The 17,885-nt window shown below is 46.0% G+C and overlaps 1 protein-coding gene across 1 annotated transcript; it reads left to right on the forward strand.

Moving 5' to 3' along the window:
- The first annotated feature begins 1,108 nt into the window (after nucleotides 1–1,108).
- Nucleotides 1,109–12,748, forward strand: PGAP4 (post-GPI attachment to proteins GalNAc transferase 4). Its single transcript, XM_030968755.1, is given in 4 exon segments — nucleotides 1,109–1,321; nucleotides 9,133–9,783; nucleotides 9,785–10,331; nucleotides 10,333–12,748. Coding segments are annotated over 3 exon segments (1,347 nt in total). The 5' UTR covers nucleotides 1,109–1,321; nucleotides 9,133–9,235; the 3' UTR covers nucleotides 10,585–12,748.
- The last annotated feature ends 5,137 nt before the right edge of the window (nucleotides 12,749–17,885 follow it).

The raw sequence follows: 17,885 nt of genomic DNA on the forward strand, positions 1-17,885 counted from the left end.
TGAAGCATCTTTCAGGTAACCAGTTAATTAGGTATTATGGTCACAGGGCTGTGTGTGTATACAAGAGCAGGGAAGTGGAACACAGAGAAAAGCACTAGGGGGTTGGGAGGGAGGGGGAGTGAACCAGTCAGAGGCAGTCTTGGGGCCAGTTTGATAAAATGTCTGAATCTGAACAGGCTGATATAAATTTTTGTGTAGCTACTGAGCTTCCCCACTTCAGCCAATACACCTGTGAAGACTTCACTGCAGACTGAGAAAGCTTTTACCTGTCAGAGGTGACACACACATAAAGAACCTGCTGGTGACTCCTGACACTTTCTGCTCGAGTTTTGCGGACCCTTGTGATCCTCTCCCCCTCCTGGGAGTGAGGCGAAGGGTCCGGAGCATCCAACAGGTCCCAGCAGGGAGGGCAGCGCCCCGAGCGCGGGAGCTGGCGGGGGACACCTGGGAGAAATGACATCGGGCAGAGGGGACACCCGGCAAAAGTGACATCCGCCAGAAGTGACACTCACTAAAAGGTGACACGCGGCCGTGGTGACACCGGGCAGATGTGACACCTTGGCTGGGGAGGGCCGGGGAGCTGCGCTGCCCTGCGGTTGTCCCGCCGCTCCTGTGGAGCGTTCGGGGACCGCAGAGCAGGAATGAGGAGCTCCGGCTGCGCAGCCGCCACCGCTCCGGGCGTCCCCCTGGGGCTCGGGATTTACTCCTGAACCTGCTTCCAGGGGACCGGTCCCTCCCCGGCGTGCGGTGACCCCCTCCGGCCATCTCCCCTTCCCCTCCTTCCTTGAGCATCCCCGTGCTGGCGGATCACATGTTTGGTCTTTGATGCCTTTAATCCCACCCTCAGCGCCCGAGAGGGAGGAGAGAAATTCGCGGAAGAGAAGCGAGTCACACGCCGAGAGCAGGATCCCGGCGGGAGCGGAGCTGCGGGAGGGAGGGAGGCGGGAGCGGCCGTGCGGGGCTGCCCAGCGGATCGGGTAAATCTCCTGCTCGGATCGGGGAAATGGCCCGCTGGGGTCGCGCTGTCCCGGGGGAAGCCTTTCCCTGCGGGGGATAAGGGGGCGGGCGGTGCACCGAGGCTGGGGGAACGGGGAAAGGGGGGCCACGAAGTTATGGCTGATGAGCAGCCACAACTGCTCATCGGGGCTGGGCTTGGCTGCTGTGGCTGCGGCACCCGAGCCGGCAGGGAGGTGGAAACCCTCCAGGGATCGAGGAGATGTTTCTGTGCTTGCTCCGGGGATATGCCTGTACATGGTGACGAGCGAGGACGAGTGGCCGGAGCCTGGCCGCGCCTCAAGAAACGGCCCCTCCCGTAGGGGAGGTGAGTGGAACTCCCAAGGGAACGGGGAAAAGCCGGCCAGCTTCTGCCCTGAGCTTGGTAGCACCCGGAGGAGCTCTCGCCCGAGGTAGAAGCGTGGCCAGAATCTCTCTGGTCTGAAATCCGGGCAAGGAGCTGAGGACTGGGCACACTGAAATGCCCTCCGTGTGTGTGTCTGCAAGGAGGGCAGAGAGTGGAGGTGGGATCAGCTTTTCTTATCTAACGCCCTCTCCTCTTTGACCATCCCCACTGAGGTAACTGCCATTAATCCCGGTGCTTTACGGGTCACCTTGTGCTACCTGGCAGCTCTCCCGAAGGGAACGAGGAGCACCTCAGAAACCAAATGGCCGAAGTCGCTGACATTTAGAGTCAAAGGCTGCTGAGGAAATCTGCAGTTGTGCTGTGATGCAGCAAAACGAGAAACGATGCTGATGTACACTGCAGGTTCCTGGGCTGGCTTCTCCCCTGCAGTCACTGAGAAAATAATTTATGTACAACCATTAGGGCACATCAGGTTCAGCAAGCATTTGCCAGCACAAAAGCCAGGAGGAACACCCTCTTGCACATGTGAAATCTGCTGATTTCTTGTCTGTCCAACAAGGGCATTACTAATTGTACCAGAGATTATTTTTCAGCTCCTGCATTTACCTCATTTTCCCCTCTTGTGGCTCAAGCAGATCACCAGGATCCCCCAGAACCAGGGCATTCCATTCACCCCGCCTTCCTGTGCAGGATAAACACTGGTTCTTCCGTTGTGCGGGGAGGGGAGGAAGAGGGTTTATATTCCTCAGGCAGGAGTGGTGAATACAGGGAAATCAGTAGTTTAACTCTCTGCAAAGAGGAATGCTTTCTATCAATATGAGATGAAACATTTTTCTTTCAAACAGAGTTTGAATCACAGTATTCTGGTTGTTGTCTTGTACAGTTTTGCATTTTGATTGTTACATAGACCCGTCCCAACTGGAAATTTACAGGTTTGTCATCAAAGGCCTTTGTTCGCAAATATTCTATTTCCTTATTCCTGCACTTTATTCTTCAGTCATAAATAACAGTAAAACTACAACATCTGCAGTGTTAGCAGCCATCACCACATCTGTTTCCTTTTCTCTCCCTCTAGTCTTACACCCACAACTCTACTAGCACAGGTGAATTTTAAGAGAATTCATCATTGTGGGAATAACAAAAAGGTGTTATTAATGATTAGATAATAATCAAATTATATTTAACAATAAATAAATTGCAAATGGTGATGAAAGAATAATTCAATTATAATTTAACAATAATTAATAATTAAGCTGTAATGAAATGGTAATTGAACCATGTTTTAGTTTCTGATTTCAACAATGATTTAAACCATGATTAGATTCTGCTACTTACTTCTACACCTAAAGCTATAGCTGGATATATGAATGTCATGAACATACATAGGATGTACTTGCAGAAACTTGTGGAGACTGCTGGGGTCCTGACACAGAGAGGAAATTTCAGTGACAGACTCACCAAGTAGGTAAGGGCCTTAATTTAAAGCTGCTGTGGGAGGGGAACTTCAAGCAGTTCAGTTTAAAGCCAGGGCTAGCAAGAGAGGCCCAGAACATGGGGAGGGTTCACAGATCAGGAGGAGGGCACCTGAATGGCAGCACAAAGGAATTCCAGCCACTCCAGCCACTACTTTGCCTTCATCAGAGTTCAACTTACCTGCCTCTGTGCAAAGGCATGGGGAATGAATCCGCGGAGCTGGAGTCACGGGCACGCCTGCAGGGCTGGCAGCTCCTTGGCGTCATGGCAATGTGCTGGGGTGGCTCCTGAGACTGCAGTGGTGGAATGGAAGGATACAGAATCTTTAGCAAGGGCAGGTGGGGGAGATGAGGAGGTCACCCTATGCCAGTGACCAGCTGGAGTGAATGGAGCTCTGCCCAGGGATGGATGAGGAGTTGTCCAACAGATGATGAATCAGGATTAAGGGAGGACAGGGACAGGTGACTTTATTGTGGGGGTTTGCTACAGGCTTTGCACCAGGATGACTGAGTGGATGAGTCCCTCTATAGACAGACAGACTCTTGTGATCACAAGCCCTGGTTCTCTTGGGGCACCTCAACCCCCTGTCACACCTACCAAAATCACAGACAGCTCCTCAAAGTCATTGCCTTAAATCTCTGTGTTTAGCTATTACCTTGCAGACCTCTTCTCAGGCTGCTCTCCACTCCCACTTCATCTGATCTGACTGCTGGGTAGCAGCAGAGGGAGCATTGCTTTCCCATGGGATTGTCCTGCAGGGAGGCAGCCAGGTGAAGTGGGCTCTGTGCATGTTTATGTGACAGAGGAAAATCAATAAACATGAGAAACAAGAGAGAAGTTGGGGAAATATCTGTAGTGAATATATATTGAGTTCACAGCCTCTTTCACTGGTGGCATAGTCTTATCCTCTTAGTTCAAACAAAATGGGCAAAGTGTCATTCACCTGCTATAGCTATGTCCCTCATTTCTTAGTGCAATAGCTTTCAAACTGTGCTTCATGGATCTCTAGGGATTTATGAACAACCTGTAAAAGTTAACTACAGTCTGATGAGAATAGCAAGCCAGCCCATGACGAAATTTACATTCAAGTTTTAACTCTGCAGTTTCCTGTGTTACCTAATTGGTCACAGTTACACCCTGCATATTTTTGCACTTTTACTGTTCCAAAAGTGCTTAAATTCCATCTCCTTGGACAGAAGAGGTCTGTACACTCCCTGACAGGCCCTGAGGAGTGGCAGATCAAAACAGACAGCAGTGCCTTCAATTTCTATCTCATGCACCACATAATTTTTGCAAAGGGCCAAGTCCTCTGCCCCTCTCTAGCCACTTCTCTTACACTTCAAGCTGTCATTAATCTGTTAACTGTGACAGTGTTACATCTTTAGTACATAGATCATAAGAAACAAAAGTTCTAAGGGAGCTGAGAGCTTAAGTGCAGCAACCCTGATCTCTGCCTGGCTTATCTGATGATAAGATGACAGATGCCACTCATCATCTATAAACAACAAAAGAACAATTGCTTTCAGCAGTGCTTGAGGAGGTGAGAGATATATTTGGTACCTGCCAGTAAAATGCAGTCAAATAACAACTACTGGTCTCTTACCATTAAGGTTCCTCTGAATGTTTTTAGCAGCACAGCTCTTGCTGGGATGGTTGTATTTTCTAGGGAGCCCAACTCCCAGTTTGGCATGGAAGTACAACAATCAGATCTGTGGATGCTTGGCTTCTGCTGGACACTGGTGTTGTCAAGGGAGGCCTGACACATTGCAGGGATATTATCTGGCACCTGACCTACTGAAAGCTGTCAGAAAAACAAGAGGAACTGCAGATGAGAAAAGCTGGCCATCTGGCCCAGTAATAGGGATCAGCTCATGGCAAGGACCTCAGGTTTTGGAATTTGAGGGTATCTGTACAGTCCCTGTCAGCATGCCCATATGTTACAGGAGATCTCTGTGGCTCCTTGGGAAGCTTCCATTGGCTTTCTCAGATTCAAGCAGGACATTTGTCACAGCACCACAAAGGCCTTGTCTCTGCCAGAGAGGGTTCATCAGCAGGGGAGCTGGTCCTGAGCTGGCAGCTCTTCTGCATGGTGTTAGGCTGGGGTGTAGAAAAGCTTTTCACACAAAGGTTTCAGCTTGGGTGCTGCTATAGGATCAAAAGTGTAAAGTACCACTTGTGTGAGCACCATTACTCCCACCACTGCTATGGCCCAGCTGGGACTGTGACAGCCCATGACATTTCCATGACATTTTCTAAGAGCCTGCCTTTGTTTCCCTCCCTCATCCCTTTGTAGAAAGATGACTCTATGGCTCTGACCAAATGTCTTCATCCAGCTGTTTTTATGCTAGGAAAGAAAAGGCTTTTCCCACTGACACTGAGAAGAAGTGTAGATAGGCCAAAAAGAGTCATTTAATAATGTAATTGTACAGGAATAGTTGTGTCTCTGTCTCATGGTGCAGGAAGGAGAAAGCAGATGGTTTCTCTTAGATCAGCTATCCAGGAACCTAAAAATTTGCAGCTTTGAAACATATAGGAAACTTTTTTCCAGGAAGACCTCTCTGTGGAGAGGAGTTTGGAGCAGACAGAAAATCAGCTTTCTCTTTTAAAGCACAAGCGCAGCAGACAGTGCTCTGCACTCCAAAGAGTACAATACTTATTTTTCTACTCTCCTTGGTCTGCAAAGAGGTGAGTTTTCCTGAACAATTTAATTCAGCCAAGTAATTAGGGGAATTCATGAAGATATGATATAGATTTGGAATTAGGTATTTCTGGAAGGAATCTTCATATGAGAATCCAAGAAAAGAAACAAGACAAACTACAGCTTTATATCACCACAGGTTCTAGTTTTGTTTAAGCAATGGCTGAGTTCTACACAGAACCTGTGTAAATGTGGCCTCCATTGCAGGTATTTATATGGTTGCAAAGTAGTTGTTATTCAGGTTTAATAAAGTGGGGGTTTTTAAGGCACTATAAAATCCAAACCTGATTCTTCCTTTTCTCCCCAGACTTCTTTTTTTTTTCTGTCTGAAAAGCCACTTGCATGAAAAACAATCAAGATGTTTTTCCCCCTAGAAAGGGAAAAAAATGAAAATGACAGTACAAAGAACTCCTGAAAGGAATGTCTCCTCTGAAGTCAGAACCATCCTGGTGGCTGGAAAACAGCCTGAGCAGAAAGTCTGGATTCAAATCCTACATATAAGAGCAAGCTTCACCTTTGCAGAAGTAACAATTTATTAATCCATATTTTGAACTCTCAGGTCCCCAGTGTTACAGACAAAAGGTATGAAGGAGGTTAGTGTCTTCCCTCTCTTCTAGATTTTTCAGCTTGTTTTTCACATTAACTGCAGCATTTGACCTGCTTTAATACACTTCGGACCATTTTTAGCCTCTGTGGTTATTTCACTGCCCAGTGAAAACAGACTTTTCCTCAGCAGACAGAGTGACAGACAGTGTGTCCGTCCATGTGAGTGTGAACAGCTCAGGCAGCAGAGGAAGATGTGAAGAGTAGCAGTAATGTCTGTGTGTGATTACTGTTTTCTTGAGGCTCCCTGAGTTGCAGAGCCAGAATAAGAGCTCTAAGATCTCGAATTCTGTTACTGGGGAAGCGAAGCCAGGGTTAAGTCATAATGCTTGGAATTACGACAGTGATTGGATGGCTGCATGGCTGGCTTCCAGTCCTCAGTGCTTTTCCAGGAGAAGCTGGAAAAGGAGGTACCTCCATAGAGGGTGGTGCTCACCTGCACTACCTCACCGACCCTGCCTTGAGCCGGGAGCTGGGACACCAGCAGGTGGAGTCCCTACACCACTTTGCCAGCACTGTCGGGCTTCGGACTCAGTGTGAGTCCAGCTGCAGGGACCTGGGACATGAACAACAAGTTCAAGGGTTGCAGAAGAGCAGGATGTCAAGTGAGAACTTGTTTGATTCATCTCATGAGGCTGCAGCCCCCCAGCTCTGCTGGCCACTAGGGAGGACAGGACAACCATTTTTCCCTCTTCAGCAGAAGGAGGTCTTCCTTGGGTGAATGTTATCATAATTTTACCTCTTAAGGTGTGAGGGAAGGAGGTCTTTCTTGAGTGAATGTTATCATCATAGAATCATGGGATGGTTTGGGTTGAAGGGACCTTACAGAACAGCTAGTTCCAATCTCCCTGCCAGATTCCACTCACTAAATCAGGTTGTTCCAAGAATTATTAATGAAGAAATGCTCAAAGAATTATTACTATTGCTTCAATATATATTCCAAGATCTCATTGCCAGCTCATAGGTTTTCTAGCTCAGAGTTTCAGCATAGCTGGAAGATGGAAAGTAAGCTTTATTTCCTGAGAACTAAACTACCTTCTAGTCTTCCTTCATCTCCTTTTCCCACTGTGGTCCTCACTTTCAAGTCTGGATGCTTGCTCAGAGACAGTGATGCTTGTATCAAGAGAAGGCTTGACAGTGTGAGCTGTAGAATATGATTCTGCATGTTTGTGTTCTCTTAATGCTTGTAACAGGTTAGCTGGAAGGCCTAGGATTCTGGATGAATAAATGCATTTAAATGCCACATCTTTGGCATTTCAGGTCTTCACATCCTGAATCCTCAGGACTTGGATCTAGCAGGTGAAGTGCAGCCATCACCTTTAAGGCCTTTACAAGGTTCACTGATGCAATTCAATGCGGCATTTCTGCAACAGGATTGTGTAACAAGACAGGAAAAGAAAGCTATATGAGAAGAAGCTGCAAATTCTCATGCATCAGCACGTAAATTTGTTCTCAATTTAATTACTCTAAATCTTGTCTTGAGCCCTAAGAGTGCACAAACACTGATGCCACAATCTACGTAAGGATGGTTTGAGATCTCACAACATGAACTGCCTGTTCTCTGACAAATATTTGGAATGACTCTTGTATATTTTGCATTAATCTTGTTAAAAGGCCTTTCACAGATGGTTGTCACATTCCCATATGGCAAGAGGAAAAGGTTCTCCTAATGGTAAAAACCAGCAAATCTGTGACCTCTGTAAAGAAGGCAATTCTGAAGTATCCCCAAAGCCAGACCTTGCTCCACGTCCTCCAAGTCTTTTCTTATACAAGATCCATTTTTCTGAGACAGAGGAGAAAAACCATGATTTTTTCCATCTACCCAACTTTGCTTATGCTGCTTCAAATGCTGGTGCAGAAAAGGACAAAGAACAACATTTGATTGAACCACCATTTGATGATCAGAACTTGCTGAAGGCAGAAGGGTAAAAACTGGAGAAACTCTGCACTGAACACCCAGTGCACATTCAGTCATCTCAGTGAGGGGAACATGAGTACCTCAGTTCTCAGGGAGAGGGAATAGGAAATTAAAGGGAGAATGAGACAACAGATGAAACAGATTTTGAGACTACTGACAAAAGAGAATTCATCTGAACAACCTAAGTGCTCTGATTTTGGGTAAGCTTTTGTCAGCCAGGCGGTGAGGTCTTCAGGACAGCCAGAGAAGCAGATATGGAAAAATCTAACTTCAGTGAAGGTGGATATTTGCTTAAAGTGAATGTGTATACAAAAAATATTACATATTTATGTGAATACTTCAGTTTAAAATTGAAGGCATATACTTCTAAATTGTGTACTTTTAGATGAGTCAATGGCTCAATTGCAACATGTTCATGTTGCTGTGCCCATGTATTTCATAGGGTCTAGTGAGGAGGAGACATCTGAGAAATACAGGCACACACATTACCCTTAGCATACACAGGCCCTTAGTGAAGTAAATTGGTGTCTTTGTTGTATGGCTTCACATTTTGGGGAGGAGAGTGAAAAAAACCACATTTGAAGTGTGTGAGCAGCAGCAGGGAAGCATGTATGCCTCCAAAGCGGTAAAAGTTTGTCTCTCCAATATGTGCTAGACTAAGATACAAGAATTCTGGCTTTGTTTCATGGCTGTGATCTAAACATTATTATGTCACTGTCACCAGAGAGGGGTACCTAACCTTTAACAGACAGAGATTTCCACACATCCTGCATCCACCTTGCCCGTTGTTACATGTTTGAAGCACAGTAACAAACACACAAAGTCCTTTTGAGCTTGGTTAGATCAGGGTTGCTATGTGCTAAAAAAGCCTTAGGGGTCCTTTGCTGGAAATTAAGTTTGGCTCATCTGTCCCCAATGTCCCAGGACTATTCTGTGATGCCTCCACCATAAGGGATTCCACAGGGGCCTTGTATTTTAGCTTGCTCAGAGAATAGTCCCCTGCTTTCTATTTTCTCTGTCAGTTCCTATTTCACTAACCATCCTTTTTTCTTCCTTTCTGGGCTTGGACAACCTGTGCAGGTTTGGCAGCAATGGCCCCAGTGGTATCCTGCAGTCCAGGGAGAAGGATGCATTGGAAGTGAAGGATTGAGGGCATGAGCAGTGCCCTCTTTCTGCAGCAGTTATGTTCCACCGAGCCTGGCAGCTCTGTGGGAAGTGGTCCCATTGGTCCAGCCCTTTCATCCATCTCCTCACCCTGACTGTGGTGACTTTTGGTGTGCTGGCACCTTTGATCTGCCACCGGCTCCTGCACTCTTACTTCTACCTGCGGCGCTGGCACCTGAACCCCGTGAGCCGGGAATTCCTGGAGCAGAACCAGCAGGAGGGCCAGGATGCTCTCCATTACTTTGAGAAGATGCAGATGCCAAACACCTCCGAGGCCTCTGGCAGTGACGCCTTCCAGCCCTTGCTGCTGATCACCATTATCACTGTGCAGAGGCAGAATGATTTCCACTACATCTTGCAAGTGGCCTCCCACTTCCACCGCCTCCTCCAGAAATGTGGGGCGCGTTGCCAGAGCCACCGCATGCTCCTCTGTAACGTGGAGTCAGACCCTAGCAGCCATCAGGACATCAGGCTGCTGAGCAGCCTCTTTCCTACGGTCAGTCGTGACAGAACTGGGGAGAATCCTGACCCCAGCCTGAACCAGTTCGAGAAGGAGAAGCAGGACTATGGAGCAGTCACTGTTGATGTACAGCCCAGAGTACATCCTCCTCGTGGAAGATGATGCCGTGCCAGAGGAGGAGATATTTTCTGTCTTGCAGCATCTCTTCTCGGCCAGGTTCTCCAAGCCCTACCTCAGAGACGCTCTCTACTTCAAGCTGTACCATCCCGAGAGACTCCAGCGCTACATCAGCCCTGAGCCCATGAGGATCCTGGAGTGGCTGGGCCTGGGCATGTTCCTGGGGCCTGTGCTGAGCTGTGTGTACTGCCGGGCCGCGGGGCGGGCGGGCCCTGGCTGGTGCCTGGTGGCGTTCTTTGCCCTGTACAGCATGGCCCTGTCGGAGCTGGTGGGGCGGCACTACGGGCTGGAGCTGCGCCGCCTGCACCCCGCGCTCTACAACGTGGCGCCGGCCAGCGAGTGCTGCACGCCCGCCATGCTCTTCCCCGCTGCCTCCGCCCGCCGGGCCTCGGGATACCTGCGGGGACTGCGCTGCCGCCGGGGCTTTGCCAAGGACACCGCCCTCTACTCGCTGCTGCGGGGCAAGGGTGAGAACGCGCTTCGTGGTGGAGCCCAACCTGGTGCGGCACGTGGGGATGTACTCCAGCCTCCGACTGAACAGCGACCCGAAACTGCTGTGGGCTGCTCCTGCCTTGCTGCACAACGACACCCAATGCACTCACCATGGGGCAGAGGGACAGTGTGCAAACTCGGAGTCTGTGCTGCTTGTCTCCATGTGGGCAAAAATAACTCTCTCTAAAAGTCCAAGTTTTCTTAAAAAATCAGCTTTTGTTCATGGAGACCCTATTTAATCAAACTTGGAAATAATGCATCACCACGCACCACCTGGGAGGGAAGTGGAGGTTTCCAGCTTACTCTCCTTAGCATTCCCAAAGAAAAGCTCTCACACCAACATGCACAGCTTTCCTGCCTACTCTTCCCGGACAGTGGTCACAAAAATCCTCACCTTAGGGCAGCAGAAATGTTGGACAAAGTGAATATTTCAAATTTAAGCTAATGAGGAGGGGAAGGCCTTATTTCCCTGTCCTTACTAAGGTCTCATCTCTGACCTGTCTCTGTTCCAAAGCTGTGGTTTTGAGCAGACCCTTCAAAAGCAGAAGTGGTTTGCAGGAACTTTCCCACAAATTCTGCCTAGATACTTCAAAGTTTTGAAGTCCCTTTAGCTACTGTCTCCCTATCTGCACCTCCACCATTCCCACTTCTTTTGCTTCAACCAGAGGCTCTTAAAAACGAAGCCTCTGCTGCTTCATTAAAGGTCACTTCTGAGAGTAGGGATAGGAAAACAGAATCACAGCCATTGGTGTCACATAGATGGGCCCTAAAGGCACATTTTCATTGATACACGACACACATTGTACACAATGATTGCTGGGTTGGTCGGGATCATCACTTGTTCTAGTGGATCCATTAAAAGAGGTCTTGTCAGCCATTGAGTGAACTTAGACATTCAACATGAATTTACCTTGACTTTCCATCAGCACAGAGGCAAAGGAAAGATTCCATCAGGTGCTGTTGTTGTGCAGGATCCTTGTTCATTCTGGAGCTGTAATTCACAGTTCAGCTGGAGTGGTTCATTCACTGCTCCTGGCAGAAAACAAAATACCTGTGGGAAACAAAGACAGCTGTTCACAAGAGCAAGCAACAATAGCACAGCACATCAAGGGGCCACTCTGACAGTGACCATGTCTCCTGGTTGTTAGACATCTGGGAGAGGTACTTTGCACCAGGGCTGTGGGCACAGTTAAATAGAAAACCTTGCAGATGACAAGAGACCTCATACTGAAAGAAAACAGGCAAAAATTGAGTATATCTGATGAAAAGCCTACTTTGGCTTTAGTTAGCTTTGAATCAAATTCATTTCGAGGTGGCATTTAGTTGAACTATTTTAAAAACCATATTCCTTTCTTTGGAATGAACCAAGAAAATATTTTTTTGTTGAATTTAATCAGTGGGGGTTGTTTGGTTTTTTCTTTTTGGTAACAGATGGGCTCTGCTTTGAATTTTCTTGTCCCAGCTCTCTCCTGGGTGATTTGTGCCTTAAGCTCTTAACAAGTCTGATTGTAGGTGAGAAATACCTAAAGCTCTTGAGAGATGAAACCAAAGAAAATGGCAACCCTCCCTCTGTCAGCACGGTGGGCACCAGTTACACAGCACAAAGGCACAGTGCAGGTTAGCTGAGAAACAGCCTCACAGCACTGCTTTGCTCTCCACTAATCAGCTGGATACCTTCAGAAAATCTTTGGAAATTAGAGTGAGTTAAAACTGCTTGTGAGTTCCATGTCATTCCAAAGGCCTGGCCTTTAGGCCTCCTGGCAGAGGACACCAGGAAAATGGCACAGGCAAAACCGCATTTTGTTCCCAGCCACTGGAAGCCCTGGAGATGCCAGGATAGTCACACAGTGGCAGGTGGGCAAATCTCTCCTCTGGCTTCACTGCAGTGGGGTTTGAGTGTCAGGATTTGAGTGTCACTGTGTATTTATTCCACCAAGTGCCTGCACGTACAACTGGTATCTTCAGCTGTGAATGTTTCAGTGCTTGCTCTTCTCTCTTTTATGTCCTTGTACTGCAAAAATCCAGGACAGTGCTCTGTTCTTTCCATTCATATTTATTCTTGCAAAGAAAATCTCACAGCAAGAAATGGGACAGACAATGGAAAAAGGAAGAGGGGAAAGCAAGCAAGCAAGCAAGAAAGCAAGCAACCAAGAAAGAACCTGTATCCAGTTAATAAATGTTTTATTGTGAGGAAATGATTTATCCATTTGTCTCAAAGTTATTTTCCTGTTTGTCCAGTAGTACTTAATTTGACATTTCAAAAGTCCAGGAGAGGTCAATAATTTCACTGAGCCTCGTAGCTGGAAATTAAGAACATGAATTTGAGGCATCCCTTCTAAACCAGAAGATAATTTTCATGTCATAAGAGGTGACAGAATTTGACTGTGAGACCAAACAATATGCAGAGGGTCCAGGGCTTGAACTTGCCTGTGTGAGAGTTTCAGATAACCAGCTGAGAACAAACTCCTTTGTGCAAGAAGCAGGTTAAGAAATTCTTTATGTCCTTCTGGGACAATTTCCTAAAGTGCACAACTCACCTTCAGAACAGAGGTGCTGCTTTGCTGAGCCTCAGGAAGCTGTTCTGAGTTACTCAGGTGCTTGCACAGTGCCCACCCTGCCAATGGGGCATCCCAGGAAAGGGTTCCTGCAGCTGCCTTCCAATCTGCCAGAAGCAGACTGAGTCTTGTTTCTCTTTTCTTTGCTGCATGTTTTATTAGAAATTAGAAGCCAGAGAAGTGCATGTCACCCTCAGAACAGAGAATGGGAGGCTACTGTGAATTCTTAATTCCTGTTGGATTTTGTTCTGCAGTTCAGGCTAAAAATGCAGTATTCAAACACCTCAAAGCCTTTTCCCTCTCTTTTCTGTGAGGGGAATAGAGCTGAGCTGCCCCATCTCAGACTACAGAAGTTCAAAACCTGGTATTAGCTCCCTGAAATGTGGCCTTAAGAGCTTGGTTTCTTTCACTTTAAAACAAGCTTAGTGACTATTTTTGAAACAAACAGTATGGATTTGCTTGGGTGTTGGTTTGTTCCTAATAGTTGGGAGACTTCTTCAATGCAGCAGCTGTTGCTTCCACAGGAGGAGTCTTTCTTGATGGGCCATCAGCAGGACCCAAGGCTTTACTGTCCAAGACAGTTCAGGGGGAGTTATTAACTTAAACAAAAACTACATTCTTTTCCAAAGTGTGTCCAACATAAGCATGGTACGGGCAGAACACGGGGCATAAACTGACAGGTCTCTACTAGATTAGAAGCCCAAGAGGATTTTCTACCTCCAGCAGGCATCAATGTCTGACTGAGAAGGCACTGCATCTGAAGAGAGAAAAGCCTTCCTTCCTGTGGTGAGGAGCTGTGAATCACCAGATTGGGTATTTCAGCAGCAATTTGTCTGGATACAGGCTGAATTGTTTGGTAGGGTGGTTTTTTGTTTTTTTGGTTTTTGGTTTTTGTTTGTTTGTTTGTTTTGTTTTTTTTTCTTTTTTGTTTTAGTGGTTTTTTTAACTAAATTTATTTACAAGCAAACTTTCCACAAAATAAATAACCTTTCTATAAAGACTCTATTAATAGTCTCTTCTTTCTGTGTCCCACTCTTTGTTTTCCTGATTGGCTGATCCATCTTTCCTTACCATATTTGACAAAGAAAGATACTCCTATGTTCATGCATTGGCACAGATGTTATAATTTTGATCCAACCTCACTCCAAGCAGGTCTTATTAGACCAGGTTTCTCAGTCCCTTCTCCAGTCAAAATTGAGGCATTTTAATGGGGACCTGAGGTAAAATCAAGCTCTGAGTGCTGGAATTTAACCTTGGCTTACTTTTGTATAGAGAGGGTACATATTTCACAAAATAAAAAAGGTACTTTTCTGTGAGAGACAGCTGTAGTTACAAAGGCGTTGGCAATTTCTCTCCCAAAGTCAGAGTTTCATTTTGTGTATTTTCACACCAGCTTTACAGACATCGTATCCGAATTCAGCAGATGGCAGGGCCCAACATGTGGCTCTGAATAATCTTCAGTAAAACACAAACTTGCCAAAAATGCATGGAGAATTAGGTACTCCATGGTTTATGCTTCTTTACTGCATGTCTCCATTCTGGAGTAACTTCATTTCCACAGATTATCTGTCCTGACAACTTTGGGAGAATCCACCCCATCAGCCAGATTATCCATGTACCTACAGGCTAAGGGTCAAAACCATCAATGCCCCTTCCCGTGATTTTGTTCTTCATGGTAAGCTAGGGATGCCATGTTGGTGGCTAGGAAGCTAGGAATGACAGTGATTTTTAAATGTTGATGAGTTACATTTTATTGTTCTGTTTCTAAGCCTCTGGGCAGCTGTGCCTACTTTATCTTAGAATTTCTGCCTCAGTGTCCAGTGTTCCTGGACAGAAACCACATCTACAAATGGTCCTTTCAGCAAGCTCGTCCAGTTCAGACATCTGCTGTGGTTTGTAATTTGCAAACAATGCAAATATTAACATGCATTAAAAGCACCTAATTGCGCTTTTTTGGGGTACCATGTGCTGCTCAGATAAACAGGTAATAAACAGTTAAATGTCTCCCTTTATAGAACCCAGGTGTTTGCCTTCTTGCTTTATTTAAAAACAAAATGTCAACAGAAAGGCACAGAGACCAGTGTCATTACAGCATTTACTTTCATGTCCTGTTACAGCTGTTTCTCACAGCCCAGGAAAGTTGCTGCAGGCAGCTCAGTTTAAAGTTGTATCCGTGTTTGCTGTACCCACTATTTAAATTAGTGCAAAGATCTGTGTTTTGATAACAGCAGTGTTGTGTGCTTGCCTGTTTTTCATTCCAGGTCATGATGCTTGTTGCAGCCCAGCTTTAAGCTGCACAGAATGCAGAAAAAAGTAAACCCTTCCTTGTGCAATCTCCTTGGTGGTTTGAGTCTGTTCTGCTCAACACCCTCCAGCCCACCTGATGTACTTGTCTGCAGACTCTGCTGTAGAGCCAAAAATACAGGGGCATTTCTTCCAGTGGGGTTAACCAGCCAGGCTCTTCATATTGGGGGTGAGGGCTGTAGGTGACTGAGGAAAACAAACCACTTAACAAACAATACCTCTGATTAGATAGGGATGAACAAGCTGGACTTTGAGATGGTTAAGCAAGATTGCAGAGTACAGAAAACAGGAAACATCCAGCACAGTGGGAAGAAGTGGGTAGGAGGCAGACTCCACTCTGCTTGAGCCTGCTCAGATTAGACTTTAACCCCATCACGCAGGCAGCAGCCTCACAGGGCAACAGAGCCAGGTGTTTTTCATGTGGATGCAAATTATCCTTGGACATCTTTCCAACTCCCAGTGTTTTTTCCATTCCATTTCAATCCGTTTTACAGGCCACATGTGAATAGAGTTTTCAATGGTCTTTAATATTTTTAAAAATACAAAAAACTGAGAGTAGTTGTTCTTTAGTGCAACTGACCTCCCTTCTTGTTCACCCTATCCTTATCTTTGACTAGGATCTTTGTCCTATGTCCTCCTTGCCATGCCAGAGGCTGAGGAGGATGAGGAACCCCAGGGTTGAAGAGGAGAGATGGTTCTGCCTCTGAAACTGAACTCCTGCTGGGAACCCTGCCTTCCTGGCCCCTGGAAAGGTGTGAGAGTTGCCAGGTCTGAGATCAAACACCACCTCCATGAGACAGAATTACAGCTTGGATAATACACAATTTTGGCGTGGAATAGTTAGTGCAAGCAGTGATTTGGTACTTCTTGTGGGCCAGGTTAGTTGTTTGGTAAATGCAAGTGCACTGCATACCACTCATGATGCAAGCTTTTCCCTCATTATTATTTAAGAAACCAAACTACTACAATCTCATTTTTAAGAGGCACAATTATCCCCAAAGTATGATTACCTGTGATGGAAGTATGTACTATTTTCCAGTGTAATTTTAATATCACTGTTATTTCTGCACAGTATGGTCAGTGTGATGGGTCTGCAAGCTACCACCTTACAGTGACATCATCTACTATGATTCTTCATTCCATTTTCTGATCTGAAAAGGCTCCCATTCCTAAATTAAGTGAAAACATTAAGTGTCTTCACCTTTTTTTCCCTTGTTCTCAAAATCTCTGTGAGGACCTGCAATCCTGTGCTTGGAGTGCTGGATTGAAGGGTTGGAAGGCCTGGAAAGGCACACATCAGCAATTATCCATCTGGAAATACACTTATATACTTCTGAAGAGTTAAGAATGCAAGATGGGCTGCAGGGGATTATTTAAAGTGTATCTAAATGTGTGACACTGCTTTTTTTCAAGAAGACTCCCACAGATTTTCTCTAATAGCCCGTGAGGCCATATTACAGATGACATTGAGAATAAAACACTTCTAAGAACTTCCTTCCTATATCAGCTTCTAGCCAAAGCAGGAACAACAGGACTCAAACTCTGACTTTGAGGAAGAAGAACACCATTAGGGCACCTTCTTGGTCTCAAGAGGATCTTAGATAAGATATTTAATTTAAAATATTTTTACTCTACATTAGATGCTTCTGTTGTGGTTGAGAAACTTTAATACACCATGAGGTTTGTCTCTCTTCTAGGATGGGAGAAATGGAATGTAAAGCAAACACTGTAAAGCAGGGAAGGCTTTATGTCCTTGTCATGTGTCATAGCTTCCTTCAGCGAAAAAACCATGGATCAGGAAGGGCAGTGTGGAGGAAAACAGAGGAACAGAAGCACAAGGCCTTTGACTGGACTGCACTGTCAGCTCCTTCAGAGGTTTCTCTGCGGACTGGCAGCCCGGCAGGCTCCTAAGGTTTCCTACAAGCACTGACCTTGGCATGCAGCTGCACAAGAGAGGCTCAAGGAGGAAGACAGTGTTGTGGAGACAGAAATCAGGGTCTCACCTGTCCTTGTCAAGGCCAAAGGGTCACTGCAGCAGCCAAACAAATGGAGAAAGGACATCATTTTGCAAGTAAACACTGGGTCTCTCTGGTAAAAATGTGCCAATGTCCAAGGTTGCAGAGGGTGATGTTCCTGAGGGTATGACGCTTGTCTAGCAGTCCTTGTGCTATACTTCACTCCAGGAGTACTGGCCTGCGGGATGAGGAGAAAGAAATTAAAGCAAATAATCAAACCCATAGGCCTAGAGCTGGTGAATGATTGTAGTGAGGATTCATATAAACTGCAATGCTGATATACCATTTATACAGCATCAATATTTTTCACTAAAAAATTCTGCTGTGCAACAGAGTTTTCATATCACCGCAATATGGGTGGGCATCTCAGTGGAATTTGGGGGCAAAATCTGGCTTGTAGCTGTGCACCTCAATGTGGGCATATGCGGTCTGACAATCATTAATTTCACAAGTACACTGTGTTACAGAAAATCAGAACTTGCATTAAACTTTATCATTAAACCTGATACTGTAGCATCACATCTTGCCTTTCCATATACCAACTGGAAAAGGAACACATGGTTCCATGCAAGACTTTCCAGTAAGGAAAAGCAGTGTAACACTTAGGAAGCCACTGAAATGATACCAGCTCATGCCAGTTAAGGATCTGTTGAATTGTTTCTCCGT

The sequence above is a fragment of the Camarhynchus parvulus genome, chromosome Z, assembly GCF_901933205.1.
Source record: "Camarhynchus parvulus chromosome Z, STF_HiC, whole genome shotgun sequence".
Classification (NCBI taxonomy): Eukaryota; Metazoa; Chordata; class Aves; order Passeriformes; family Thraupidae; genus Camarhynchus; species Camarhynchus parvulus.